This window comes from Mercenaria mercenaria, chromosome 16 (assembly GCF_021730395.1).
Source record: "Mercenaria mercenaria strain notata chromosome 16, MADL_Memer_1, whole genome shotgun sequence".
Taxonomy (NCBI): domain Eukaryota; kingdom Metazoa; phylum Mollusca; class Bivalvia; order Venerida; family Veneridae; genus Mercenaria; species Mercenaria mercenaria.
In genome coordinates, this window is record NC_069376.1 from 18826734 (window position 1) to 18842144 (window position 15411).

Sequence of the window (15411 nt, forward strand, 5' to 3'; positions counted from 1 at the left end):
TTCGTCCGATATTTTGGTAGAACTAAGATAGTTCTTGAAAAACTTGTAATTAGATATACATGTTTCGATGTATGGAAGGCCGTACACGCCATAATGTTACAATGTAAGTCTATGGGAAAACAATTGGTGGTCTCTAACCTGTAACACCATATCATTTCGACTTTGAAACGTCTTTTATGAAACATAATACGTTGACGTGACGTCAGATTTCCACGCTTTAACGAAAATGTGCATGGAGTTTTCATGTTAGAATTAAGAAACCATATACTAGTGTTCCAAAGAATGATTTGTCATTGAATAAAGTCGTTGTAGGAAGGAATTATATCAAGAGGGCGCACCCCCAAGTTGTTCCGCAGGGCGTGTTAATTCCCGTTTTTAACACTGTTTTAACACTGTAAGCGTCACGTCAGCCTTCTATATTTGGCGCCATACATGCGCCGCAAAATAGAGCTTCCACTTTTCATCTGATTGTTTACTTAAAAGACTTATTAGAATCGAAATGCTATATATAGCAGAACCATGTTTAACAAACCTCAAAAATAGAATTCGGTTAAATAAACGCCGCGTGTATAATTCACCCGGGCTACGCCCTCCTGAAGTATAAACTCGATATGTTAAAACATAGTTCTGTTATACACTATTTCTTAATAAATAATATTGTTGAAAATGTCAACAAAATACGTATAAAGCGTGTTATTTTGTCGAAATAAAAGGGGGAAAATATCCATATTTCATCATGAAATATGGTTTTGACATAGATATTACCGCCGTGAGAAAGAAAAAATAAATAACTTAACATGCATGCAGTAATAATATGTTTTGAATGGGATTTGGTTGCCATAGTTATACTATCGACTGTTAGTTAAACTAAACCCAGTTGTACGATATAAAGAGAAACTCTACTCATGTCGGAGAGTTCACGATATGTATCTATGAGCTACCATCATGATACACTGAGATGAAGCAGGAAGTGTTTTCTACTAAATGGGGGTTGTATGTTAAGCTATGATTCATTTGTTGTTTTGCTAAATTTATTATTATAACTACGTAAAGAAAAAAAAAACACATCCGGACACTTTAAGGCCCGGAGTGTTAGATCTATAAACAAAGAACAAGAATAGTTCATGTTAAAGTACAGTGTCCAACAGTTAAATTAGATTAGAGGGACTTATATAGCAAACTTGAGGGATAAACAGAGCAAATTGAAGAGATATAGAGACCGAATTGGAGAATTGGAGGAATATAAAGAGCAAATAGGAAGGACATAGAGAAGCAATTACAGAAATATAGAAAACAAGGCAATTCCGATATATAGACAAAAGAGGTAAGTATTAAATTTTATAAAAATACCTTTCTGACAAATATATATATATTGTGTGTGTGTGCGCTTGTCAGATTAAAATGCTATAGCATAACAGGCACATGCTATGCCACAACATTACGATGGCATGATGGTGATGTGACAACAACATGTTTGTAATGGTGCGATAGCACGATAGTGATAGAGCGAAGTCACGTTTACGGAGACGTAAAGTAATATCGCATCGTCGCCATCGTGCTGTCCGACCATCGTGCTGTCGTAGTACTGCGTATTCGTAATCGTCCAGTCTCGCGATCGTGCTGTCGTAGTATTACGTTTTCCTTATTGTGCTGTCTCATCTACATGCTATTGTAGTTTCGCTCCTAACTCATCGTGCTGTCTCATCATCGTGATATCGTAGTATCGCGTCTTCCTCATCGTGCTGTCTCACCATCTTGTTATCGTAGTATTGCGTTTTCGTTATCGTGCGGTCTCACCATCTTGTTATCGTAGTATCGCGTATTCGATATCGTGCAGTCTCATAATTTTGCTATCGTTGTATCGCGTAATCGATATCGTGCAGTCTCACCATCTTGTTATCGTAGTATCGCGTATTCGATATCGTGCAGTCCCATCATTTTGCTATCGTAATATTGCGTAATCGATATCGTGCAGTCTCACCATCTTGTTATCGTGCAGTCTCACCATTTTGCTATCAGAGTATTGCGTAATCGGTGGTAGCCTCGTGTATTCCTTATCGTGCAATCTTGATCTCGTCGTCGTGCTATCCTAGTATCACCTCTTCGTTATCGTGCTGTCTCACCATAGTGCTATAGTAGTACCGCGCCTGCGCTCCATCACCTTCGTAACTTTGCTATATCACCATCATGTCATCGCACTGTCGTAAAATCATAGTCGTAGCATCGTACTGTTGTGGCATCGCGTGTACCTGATGCCACAGTTGTAATCGCGCTATGATCCTAACGGGACACTTTAGGCATAAAAAAGTGTTTGTTTCCGGTATTCCGACCTACCGCGGGCCCTAACAGTTTTGCACGACCCTAAATGTTTTAACAAAAAGTTGCAAAACTGCACTTTTTATGCTTTAAACATGGACTGTAATGTTTGAAATCAACCTACTGACGCTCTAAAGGCATAATCCCCTTATTTGTATTCATTTTTTACTCAAAAACAATTTCCGAAAAGTCTCACTTATTAAAAAACAAATAAAAAAAAAAAAAAAAAAAAAAAAAAAAAAAAAAAAAAAAAAAAAAGAAAAAAACCCGACCTACCTACCCTAATTTGTTTTGAGCATGTTACCGGAAACAACTTTTTAGGCCTTAGCAGCCTAAGAAAAAGGACCCACAATCCTATCAGTTGATCTTTTTTACTGTAAATGTCGGTTTATGCTTACGGGTATGGATCTCCAGTTGGCCTTGTTCCTGCGAATAGAGACTTTTTCAGTCCTACGTGTTCAACAAGTGGAAAATGCACAACTAATGTCCGACGAGTATACTGATGCTAGAAAATAATTCCCATTTTACTTTTAAAGTTAGTCATAAAATGTAGTTGCATGTTTGTGTGATATTTACAGTTGTGTTGAAAACTTTGGACTGATCACCATTTCGTTGCTGACCCTCGTTCCTTTAATTACATTTAGCACTACTGCCCCTTTATTAAATAATTCCAACATAGCGGTAAAGAGCTGTCACCCTATGAGGTATATTATTACCCCTTCAAAAACGTTGACGTTACACGTGCATTCATGTGTACAAATAATATAAAGTATACACAGAGGATATTACATTAGTGACTTTGCATATTGAATTTATTAAACCAGTTAGTTAAAAATAAATAAAATGCGAGGTTCTGTCGAGCATTTTATCAAATTAATCAACGAGTTTAATAAACTCAGTATGAAAAGACGAAGATGTAATATTTTTCATCACGTGTAAGCTTTTACTGCTGTACCATATACGTGTCTTCTTTCTTGTTACCTATTATGCACCAGATCAGTCCGACCAACGTTTCATATACCTAAAACGACGTCAACATCAAAACTTTATTACACTCTGAATGATGCAATGCCACAATTATTAACTCCCACGACGTCAAACGTGATAACAGGGAATTAAATTGATACAATATCACAGTACTATGAACAATCATAAAATGGAGATAAGGGATATTCCCGCTGCTAAAATGTACGTCTTATACTTTCATTATGAAATATAAACCTCAAACTAAATTAATGTATGCCACTCATTTTCCCGCAGGTGTCTCAGTAATGACGTCACATCTGTAAACACAGTCTCTGGTCCGTAAAAAGAAGCACCGGGAATCTTTTGTATTCTACCTTACGCAATAATCTGACACTTCTCGATATGTTTTCCTTCGAGGAGGCCTTTATAATGAACCCCCCCCCCCACACACACACACAAACAAGACAACAACAACAACACCCCCCCAACCCCCCAAAAAAACAACAACAAAACAATGTACTACTCTTAACTTTTAAAATAGATCACTTTTTTTCAAGTACAGAGCACTTAAACACAATAAGCAACAACAATATTACTATCCCAAAATGAGTCAAGCAGTAAATAACATGCTATAAAATAACATACCACAAAGTCGACAGTGAACCGAAGTGTCATAAGTTGGAAAAAAAAAGTCTTCCTGTTTCTAATGATAAAACACTGAATCAGTTACAGCAGAAATATTGAAGTAAGTGGCAGATGCGTTCTTTATACTCTTATTTAAAAGAAAAAACACGTTTACACTTAAACAATCAGGCCAAGACAAATTGGACCTATGTTTTCGCGTTCTCGGGAGGAAAAGTTTCCGGATGTCTGATCGAAAAAAAAAACAACAACAACAGCAACAACAACAACAAACCCCGAAAATACTAACACCACAGAGTTAGTTATACATGTATTAAAGTTTTAATTCTGTCATATTTTGATATTTTCTTGGGGTGAAAAGCTACCAGTTACAAAAATGCCGTCAACAGATGAAAACAGTGTTTTTATTAGAAATCTAGTCACTTTACTTTGCTAAAATTTTTTCGAATTGATTTGTTTTTATACTTTGTTGTTAAAATCACGTATTGTGTCAAGACGATATCATCGATAAAAAAAGAAAAGAAGATCGTTTTGTTTCTTATGGGATACAGGGTTTTCCCTGCCTATTAGGTGTTTCTAGAAAATAAAGGAGACCCTTAACAAATATCCGATTTTGTATAACCTAATTTAACACTATTATTTGTCAAATAGCAATGTTAGGTATCTCAAAAAGTTTCAAAAGGCACACGGTATCTCTGACCTGTTTTTCTACAAATATTTAATGTACTGCTGTTTATAGCCTAAGGTGTTCCCGGTATCCTAAATTTTTATCCCGACCCTAAATGTTTTTATGGCCTTGGATATATTTTATATTTTTTTTTAACAAAAAGTTACTAAACAAATCCACTTACTGGTGCTCTAAAGGCCCCGTATTTTGTATTTTTTTTGACGCAAAAATAATTTACGAAAAGTCCCACATAATAATAATAATAATGATGAAAAAACAAATAAATAAAAAATAAATAAATACCGACCTACCTACCCTAATTGTTTTGAGCATGTTACCGGAAACAACCAATTCTTTTACGCCTAACCTGCATTTAAGCGGTCAGCTGTGTATTGCGTGGCCCTGCTTAGAACTCTCACCTTCTGGTCCGACTGTTGTTTTTTCTTATGAACATAATAAGCATAATTAAGCTGATGTCCTATACCGAACACCTGGTTATTGTGGTTATTGTGGCCACTTTCAGTCAGCCCCTTCGATGACCTCTATAAACAGGTTAAACTGTACTCGTTTGTTGTTGATGAACGCCAGATGAACGTGTTATATTAACTCTTTTATAACCACATTAAGATGATAGTTTTCACTTCACCTGTGAATAAGTAGCGATAAAAGATAAGATGCACTTATTTCTTATTGGTAATGCATGTAACCTGAATTATTTCTAACGAAGCGTTAGAAAAACAACACCTTGATTTTGTGGAGAGCTATAAACGGCGCTTTGAAAGAACTTTGTAGAAACTGCAAGAAAAAAAAAATAGATATAACCAGTTGCTACAAGGCGCCACCTGGTTTAACTCTTTTAAATCATTATGATGTAAAGAACGGTGCGTAATAAGGACTATAAAAATACACTTTAGCTTATGTGGTGTGACGTATTTTGATGCCTAAGGTATTTTGTTTCTATATACATAATCTAAATCTTGTTTCTCAGTAATTTCTTGTATCGTAACTACACCGTTAGTTGTCTGATTTTACTGAATTGTAGGAAACAAACACAAGTACCACGTTTTTGCTTTTGCCTATTTCTACATTTTAACGTTAACAAAAGATAGGTAAGGGTAGATTTCCCGGAAGCACAGAGCACCCCAAACACAGCCATACAGACATGCATCGCAAAGTGTGCCCGCAACAAAAGAATCTGTAACGGAAAAATACTGAAAACGAGTTGCTTCAACAAGTACATTTTGATTATATGCAAAATATGGAAAAAGGGAAGTTGGGATGTAAGGGTTAGATAAATGGGTAGGGTGTTGGTGAAAGGATAAATGTTTTAACATCCTAAAACGCAGACAGAAATAGATAAAAAATAATAAATGTTAAGGGTAGATTTCCTGGAAACACATAACATCCCAATAAGCCATAAGACTTTTTATTTGGCTGTTAATATTTATACAGTGCAACTTCAGCCAATGGGTTTAATTTTAAAAATCTTCATTGTGCATTAGGCTTGCGGGACACTGGAACGAGCCGTCGTGTTATTTACGTATATTATTTTCTTCTTAAGGTTAGAAGTGTTCATAAGAGCATCCCGATATTTTCTGTTCCACGGACTACAATATAATGAAATGTCTGTTTCTCTTTTTGCACTTGTCCAAATATGAATATTGTATATGTGGATCTCATATGAAATTGATGACAGGAACTTAACACATTATATTTTGTATATTACAAAATGTTACCACACATGTGTAGTTAATTTGTATATTTTACTGAATTTGTGACGTCATTTATGGCAAAAATATTTGGTAGATCTATTGTTACAATGATTGTGTTATTGCAATTTGTCATTTTGAACTTTCTGTCGTTACTAAGTGACCCGGAAGCGTACAATACGTGTATTGTCATAAAGTAAGTACATCCATTGTCGTGACATGTTGAACATAGGATACAATGTCACTATTTTGGTCATAATGGTGTACTTCCTTAACGTTAAACGTTACCTATTATACTAATTTGTTTTCCCGTGTGAATTCGAATAAATTACATGGTTTCATTTGCATTCATATCAGTGCAAAACAAACGATGTATTTTCTCGATCTTGTATACATAATATGACTAACCTTAATCAGTTTCATAAACCGTCGATCAAACCCTTTAAAACCGAGTTATCAAAACTACCGACATAAAATATAGTGCAAGTATTTTTAACGAGTTTAAAATAAGAAAGATTCTAATTTCTTTTTCTTTTTTTTAATCACGGATGAAAGTTACTGATACATTATGTGGGGAAGTTGGCAGTTACTTGCGGAGAACAGGTTTGTACTGGTACAGAACCCAGGAACACTGGTTAGGTTAACTGCCCGCCGTTTAATACATGACTGAAATACAGTTGAAAAACGGCGTTAAACCCAAAACAAACAAACAAACAAAACTGATACATTAAATAGAGTACTCTTACAATGACTTATATCAGCTTTCTGAAAAAGACAATTTGCATTTTCTGAAATGCTTCAAAACATCACAAAACGCAAGGAAATCATAATGGTTTAAACACTTCACCATATTAACTTTCAGATAAATTTCACATCTCCTAAATGATAATTATATGCACGCTCAAAATAATTGGTAGTTTTACAGTGAAGATGCTGGGAAAATATTTCATCTTAACAGTAAAAGGGTTAAAGGTAAGACCGTGTTGAAATTTATCTCTACGAATATATGCAAGAATCTTCACTGGTTTTCCTCATTGTTTCGGTGTAGCTCACGGCAGCTTGTCTGGTGTGACTTAAAGATTACGGACCTTTTTACCCGTGTGAACAGGTAGGCTTCGTGTCGACTTACGCTTTGTTTGATAAAAAGTTTTTTCTCTTCAGCTTCTTTAAGTGACAGACATCAGCGACGACAGTGACAAACGTTTTCTTGTTTATAATCTACGGACATACTAATGTTTGTCGGATACTGCAGATTAAGTAATATTCGCGATAGTTTAAATTTCGCTAACTTTCGCGAATAATGCCATTCGTGAATACAAAATATTCGTGAATAATCATCTGCATTATGTCCTCAAACACAAACACTCGTGTTTCGCGAGTTCTCAACACCGTGAATTAGGCTAAATAAAGACCACGCTGAAACTACCTTGTCTACAGTATAACAATTTTGAATTTGGTTTGCATAATTGAATACTGGATATTATTATTTTTAGGTATACTAGTATCACAAGAACAGTGAACCATGGGTAGCAGAGCATCATTTCCAGTCGTGCCAATTTCCAATGATCGAGTCTTCATAGTGACGGGAGCAAATACAGGAATAGGGTATGAGATCGCTAAATGGTGCGCCATGATGGGAGCTACTGTAATCCTAGCTTGCCGGTCAGAGGATCGAGCTAGAAAAGCCATGGAGACTATGCAAGAGGAGTTTAAAACAGAAAAAGCGAAAGGAACTAAGGGTTTGACTGGAAGTCCGAATCTTGCAATTGAATTCATGAAACTGGACCTTGCATCGTTTCAGTCAGTGGTAGAATTTTGTGAAGAATTTAAGAAAAGTGGTCGCCAGCTTCATGTGTTGTTTTGTAATGCGGGTCTTGGATTTGGTCCATATAAACAAAGTGGAGACGGACTTGAAATGATGTTGCAGGTGAATTACTTGAGTCATTTCATCATAATTGCAAAATTCCTATCAATAATGCGACAGTCTGGACCTGATTGCCGTATAATACTGATGTCCAGCAAAGCTCACGAGATTGGGAACTTTGACATCACAACAATGAATTACACGGACACTGCCGAAAAGTTTCCTGGTCTGGATTACTACGGACGATCAAAGCTTTACCAAATCATGCAAACATTGGCAATGTCACGGCGGCTTAAAGATTCGAACATTACGATAAATTGCATGCATCCAGGGGTTGTTGAAACGGAGTTGTGGCGTGAGATGGACTCATGCATTGTAAGATGTCTTATAGGATTCTCTCGCAAGTGTGGTACTCTGAGAACATCCTTAGAAGGGGCAACTACAGGCATTGACCTAGCGACCAACCCTAAACGTGCAGGAGTTTCGGGACATTATTGGATAGACTGTAAAATCGTTACGTCAACAATTACGTCACGTAATGAACAGAAACAGGAGGCATTGTGGAAAGCAACATTTCCGTTTATAGAACAGTACCTTACAGAAACGGAAATTGCTGAACTGGAACGAGAGTGATTTTCTCTGTGTTTTAATGGAAATAAAATCTGTAAATAGATCCTTTGGAAGCATAGAATGCAACCAAGCAGAATATTAGCAGACTCGGTTTGATTTAGTATGTTCATGAGAGGTAATGAAATGTGCAACACCTCTCACACCCCTTAGCACCGGCCTAAGCAGAACGCTATTACACATCTATTGAATGGACACAATGATCTGAAAGGAAATAATTTCCTATCATCTATTTCGTGGTTCTTAATAATATGTTGAAATAGAATGATAGACCACATCCAACTAAATATAATGTTTTCGGTGAATTATTTTGTAAAAGGCGTAAGGAATATCTTTTGAACAATTTCTATCTTAGTGAGAAACTGTCGAAGTTGTGACTAATTGCATGTGCACATAATCAAAGTACTGAGAGGACTGATGGGGGCAATGCTTTGCAGTTTCAAGACTTGATGTAAGCCATTCATGTCAGGGAAGTACATCTATCTATCTATCTTCCGTAACCGTCGAACCCCTTGCGGGGACGTAGACGTTTTACAGGCATTATGTAATGCACTTGTGTGTGGCATTAAATGGAGTGGTCACAACTTTAACAGTGCACAATAATAAAATTTATTAATTTTATGTTCAATACACTTCTGTATTTTATTCAAAAGGTAAAGATAAAAAATCTAGTCTTGTTCAATAGCAGTTGTTCATCGACAAACAAAAACCTTTCATTGCTAGGTTTGATAAAATGTAAAAGAAAAAGCTATACAATGTATTTCAATTTCTTCAGTACTTCTGTTTGTACTCTATGTCCTGACATGTGTTCTTGACAGTCTAACAGAAACAGGCAAACTCTGTAACACTTTATGAAAGTTTGGAAAGAAAGTCAAAATATTCCAATATGTGAAAGTTTAAAGGAACAGGATTTCCTTGACCTGACATTGAAAAAACCTGTCTATATTTTCTAATGTGTACAATACTTATCAATTTAAAAAATCAGGAATGTTTTTGTTACAAATAAGCATCATTTTAATAAGAAGTCGTCATAAGTTAACACACACACACCTGTAAAAATATTTTTTATAGATCTACCTTTTTCCATTCCAACTATTGCTAATATTCAGTAACTGTTTTCTTAAAAACATACATGATATATATTGCTATTATCATTCATATTGTTTATGTTTGTGGATCAAAATAACATTGTCTATTTCAATTTTAGGTTATTTGATATACACCTGAATTTCAGACTATCAATATCATAATATAAGAAATACATTAAACACTATGAAAACCGTGATTTGTCATATCAATGAACCTACCGAACTGGCGTATACAGTTAGGTTCGAGTAAATTAGGATACGAAACGCCCGTGGAAAAAGAACAAGATTTCTGGTGGTTCTGCCTTCGAATATCACCATCAGAAACCATTTGCACCCTCAGATAGATGAAATACATTAAACTGGTAACATAAATGTACATCTGCAGGGATAATTACCAAGAAAATGAGGCCAAAATATAACGGGCACCTTCGGCAAGTTATCATCGTGGAATGGCTGATTATGTCCCGTAGCAAAATTTAGCCGGTCTGAAAAATGATAAAATACGTATATGTACGCGCAATTATAACAGTATTTAGCGGACTCTTTACGTTAAACGATAATTTTCTTGCAGATAAATACCATTTGATCAGCGTATATGGCGTTTTTTGATATAAAACTCTGGGAATGAATTTTTTCTTCGGTCCTTTTTCAAGGATTTTCCGAACATTATACGTCATATACATAATGTTCTGATCTTTAGACTAAAGAATCGGGGACATGTTCAGTTTGGGAAATGCTGTACTTTTCCAGAATAAGCGCGTTTCTATTGGCCCTATAGTGAGGTCGGATTTCTGGAAAAAGTAAAAAAATATCTCCCCTGATTTGCGGTGGCGTGGTGGTTGCTGTTGAACTTACTGCATGCGTGCAAGATTCCGATGCAATAACTTTTGACAACATCTCTATGGATTCAAACCTTCCCTAGATGACATGTATATTCAGGATGCTCTCTCCAATTTACAGTGCATATCCATATCGACGGACTCTTTGCGAAATCTGCTATATCGGCGGTTTCTTTGCGTCGACACCGGCTAGCTTTTGCTATAAACAGTGCCCAGGTTGGTATGGGAGGCGAAGAATCGAGCTGCCATCCATGATCATAGGTATGTTGCTCAAAAATAAGTAGAGCACGGAACATTAAACTGTCTTTTCTATGTTTTGTAGTTTACTTTTTAATTATCAGCGATTTTGCTCGCAACTCGATGAAATCTGTTGATGGTGTACTGACATGGAACACTAGCCCGACTTTTTCCACAGTCTTTAACCAGTTTTTGCTTTGATATCATATATATCAAGCGCACTATTTGTATTCATTCATCAATATTCTCCCAAATAATAAAGATAAATATGCCGAAATGTAAATGGAATTTTTCAAAACCTCTTACTTTCGGTTTTGTCGTCGCACCGACGGTCTCTCTGCATACCAGTCTTTTTTTTCTTTTTTGATGCACAGACAGGCTCTCTGCATTACGCACAGAGAGGCTCTATGCTAATAACTAGCTTATAGCTTAATCAATTTGGTGTGTATATCTGACTTTTTATAGCTGCCAACCTGTTTATAGCAAAGAATCGCCGGTGCCGAAGCAAGAAACCGCCGATAAAGCATATTTCGCAAAGAGTCCGCCGATATGGATATGCACCGTGCATGCAATTGTGTATTAAATTTTTAGTTACTATTTGAAATTCAATTCATTTTTATGCAACTTGTGTTGACAACACATTTTGATTTACGATTTACAGCTGATTTCGAGATCAAAATATATAATTATACATAATACAAATGTATACAATCATGAATAAGGACGGTCCGACCAAGTACATGAATACGCCTTTAAGCTTAAAAATGTTCTTAATAGTTGGTGTAAACAGAAGTAATCTGTTCATGGTTGATTTTACGAATTCAAACAATGAGAGAAAAAATCTTCTGCCGATTATTAGATTAGATAATATGATAATTATAAAAGATAAAACTGTCAAATTAAATTCCCCTAACCAAATAAGTCATAAATTCAAACTGACGAATAAGTAATGAATTTTTTACTGCCTATTCTATTTCAAGTAAAACACTGTTTTATTATTATTATTATTATTATTTTGTTGTATAGTATTAATTTTTATAAATAACATATTTCTTGAAAATATTTTCTTAGACATGTGAAAAGTATTTCATTTCAGCCCTGCATTTTCTGAAATAATATTTTAGAAATAACACCTGCACGGAAAAGATATTTTAACAGATCGGAATCGGGATCTATAGGATGTTGCCGCATATTTATAGATTCGCCTACTGATAAACGGTAGCGATCACCGCAAACTGATAAAGTTTCTCCATAATACACATCCGCAACGCTGTCGAGGCACGGCGATGAAAAAATCAATAATCTGTCGGCTTATCAGTGGCGTTGCAATTCCTTAGTAGTTGCTATTTTCACGCAGAATCAAGAACACATTTTTATTTGAGCGTATTGAAACTAGTTACTGGATTTCAGAATAGGTCACATGATCAAAACAAGTGTCGGTTTCAGAATCGATCACGTGATCAAATCATGCGTCTTTATTATTCTTACGCTTAGGTAGATCTATTATAATTTATATTTATAATGCAGTTTAGTTTTCTTCAGATACTGTTGTAAATATAAAATGTGTGGATCTATAATTGCAAAATGCAATATTAAAGTTATGTTTGGTAAATACTTTGGACCTTGTTTCCTGTTTGTTGTCAGGATGGTCATAAGCTAGACAATATCACTGGTAGATGGAGCGGATGGAAATATCTGGGCGTCTGGTAATTGTTTTGCAGTAACTCGATAGAGCCTCGTTACCGGCTAAGCAGGTATCCTCGAGCCAGATATTTCAATCGCACCTTCAACCAGTGAATGAATCTTAATTAAAGTGTTGATATTTATTTCTTGGAATCTATGCAAGAATATTTTCTTACTTTCCTCATTGTTTTGATGGTGTTCATATGGATTTATTACCGGTGTATAACCAGTGCAAATAGTTAGACTTCATATTGAATAAACCGTCTTGATGGACAAAAACGTGTTTGTTTCCAGCAAAGTACAACCAAGAGTATATCTAATGAGAACTCCAATTTCTACGAACAAACTTTAAGTAGAATTTGCAACCCAATAATTTTTGTCGGATACTGTAGACTAAAATATTCGCGATGGTTTATATTCGATAATATTCGCGAATGCCACTCGCGAATTCAGAATATTCTTCACTAAGATATGGTTTACATAAATATCTTTTTAAAATGTGGAAATTCCTGATCAAATTTGTTTAACTTTTCTAGATATTTATATTAACTGTGTATGTAGAGCTACATTCATAATTAAATGTCATGCAGTAACAGTCAGTTTTAAAAACATCCAGTTTTAAGAGGAAGTACACACTTTCACTGTGATCTGCTATACATGTAGACAGCGTATTCTATTTTTAGCCTAATGCACGGTACTGTTAATACACATAAAATTGTTCATGTATTCCTTTAATCTGCATCAACTCCTTCTAAAAACCAAACAGTCATTTTTCGCGAATTTTCAACACCGCGAATAAGGCTGTTCACCTCGAAATCGCTAAATAAAAACCACGTTGAAACTACCTTGTCTACAGTATAACAATTTTGAATCTGGTTTGCATAACTGAATACTGGATATTATTATTTTTAGGTTTACTAGTATCACAAGAACAGTGAACCATGGGTAGCAGAGCATCATTTCCAGTCGTGCCAATTTCCAATGACCGAGTCTTCATAGTGACGGGAGCAAATACAGGAATTGGGTATGAGATCGCTAAATGGTGCGCCATTATGGCCGCTACGGTAATCCTAGCTTGCCGGTCAGAGGATCGAGCCAGGTAAGCCATGGAAACTATGCAAGAGGAGTTTAAAACTGAAAAAACAAAAGGAACTAAGGGTATAACTGAAAGTCCGAATCTTGCAATTGAATTCATGAAACTGGACCTTGCATCGTTTCATTCTGTGGTAGAATTTTGTGAAGAATTTAAGAAAAGATTTCGTCAGCTTCATGTGTTGTTTTGTAATGCTGGTCTTGGATTTGGTCCATATAAACAAAGTGGAGACGGACTTGAAATGATGTTGCAGGTGAATTACCTGAGTCATTTCATCATAATTGCAAAATTCATTTCAATAATGCGACAGTCTGGACCTGATTGCCGTATAATACTGATGTCCAGTAAAGCTCACGAGTTTGGGAATTTTGACGTCACAACAATGAATTACACGGGCACTGCCAGAAAGTTTTCTGGTTTGGATTACTACGGACAATCAAAGCTTTACCAAATCATGCAAACATTTGCAATGTCACGGCGACTTAAAAATTCGAACATTACGATAAACTGCATGCATCCAGGGATTGTTGAAACGGAGTTGTGGCGTGAGATGGACTCCTGCATTGTAAAATGTCTTATAGGATTCTCTCGTAAGTGTGGTACTCTGAGAACATCCTTAGAAGGGGCAACTACAGGCTTGACCTAGCTACTAACCCTAAACATACAGGGGTTTCGGGACATTATTGGATAGACTGTAAAATCGTTACGTCAAGAATGACGTCACGTAATGAAGGGAAACAGGAGGCATTGTGGAAAGCAACATTTCCATTTATAGAACAGTACCTTACAGAAACGGAATTTGCTGAACTGGAACAAGAGTGATTTCCCCCGTGTTTTAATGGAATAATTTCCTAGAAACTATTTCGTGGTTTTCAAAAATACAACTGTATGTTGAAATAGAATGATAGACTACATCAAACTAAATTCAATGTTTTCGTCGATTTATTTTGCAAACACATAAAACAGTTCTTTTGAACAATTTCTATCTTAGTGAAAAACTGCCGAAATTGTGATTAATTGCATGCACATAAAAATTATTCGACCCTAAATATTATGACGCTAAAACAAATATATAAATATTAAAGGATATTTGTAAGCTCTCAGACGTCCTGACGTTAAGGATATACAAGCGTTTTTTCAGGATATCCGCCATTTTTTAAAAAAGTTTCTTCCAACATTTCTTTCTAAAAATACGACAAAAATTAATGCTAAATAATTAGAATATGGCTAATTATGTACCATTTAACCAAAATATTCAACTTGTTGCACAAAAATTCCCCTTATTTTTGGATGGCATTTGCCTAAAATTGATGAATGATGTCGGGGGGTTAGGGGCCGGTAATTTCAAATAAATCAGGTTTGGTTCTGATATTTTTCTGACTGATATATATAATGTTTTATTATCTAGGAAGTATAAATTAAAACAAAAAGAATTAAAAATATCAAAATTCACCAGATTTTACTTTTTTCTAAATATATCTCTTAGATACACAATGACTCGAACTTTTTTCTTTCCATTTTGAAGCATTTTTTTGTGTGTCATTAAAGCAGCAAAATATTTTTAAAATCTTAACAGCAGATTTTATTTGTACTAAAAACGTTTATTCCATTGAAAAAAAACTACAAAAAAAACTGGGTAGGGTATTTATGCCAAGGTAAAAATGAAAGAGATTTGTCAGT

At 35.4% G+C, this 15411-nt stretch overlaps 2 protein-coding genes across 4 annotated transcripts; both read left to right on the plus strand.

Annotated features, from left to right (window-relative positions):
• The first annotated feature begins 1007 nt into the window (after positions 1-1007).
• LOC123539792 (retinol dehydrogenase 14-like) lies at positions 1008-10073 on the plus strand. 3 transcript variants are annotated; one of them, XM_053526270.1, is made up of 2 exons: positions 1008-1324; positions 7794-10073. In XM_053526270.1, the coding sequence occupies exon 2, from the start codon at positions 7823-7825 to the stop codon at positions 8795-8797; it is 975 nt and encodes a 324-aa protein (XP_053382245.1). In that variant the 5' UTR covers positions 1008-1324; positions 7794-7822; the 3' UTR covers positions 8798-10073. The 3 variants fall into 3 exon arrangements, with proteins under 3 accessions (XP_053382245.1, XP_053382247.1, XP_053382246.1); XM_053526272.1 differs by lacking the exon at positions 1008-1324 and adding an exon at positions 7035-7272; XM_053526271.1 differs by lacking the exon at positions 1008-1324 and adding an exon at positions 7270-7408.
• A 3671-nt stretch (positions 10074-13744) lies between these two features.
• On the plus strand, positions 13745-14377 carry LOC123540101 (retinol dehydrogenase 14-like). The gene has a single exon (XM_045324897.2). It carries the CDS (start codon positions 13745-13747, stop codon positions 14375-14377), a length of 633 nt encoding a protein of 210 aa, XP_045180832.2.
• The last annotated feature ends 1034 nt before the right edge of the window (positions 14378-15411 follow it).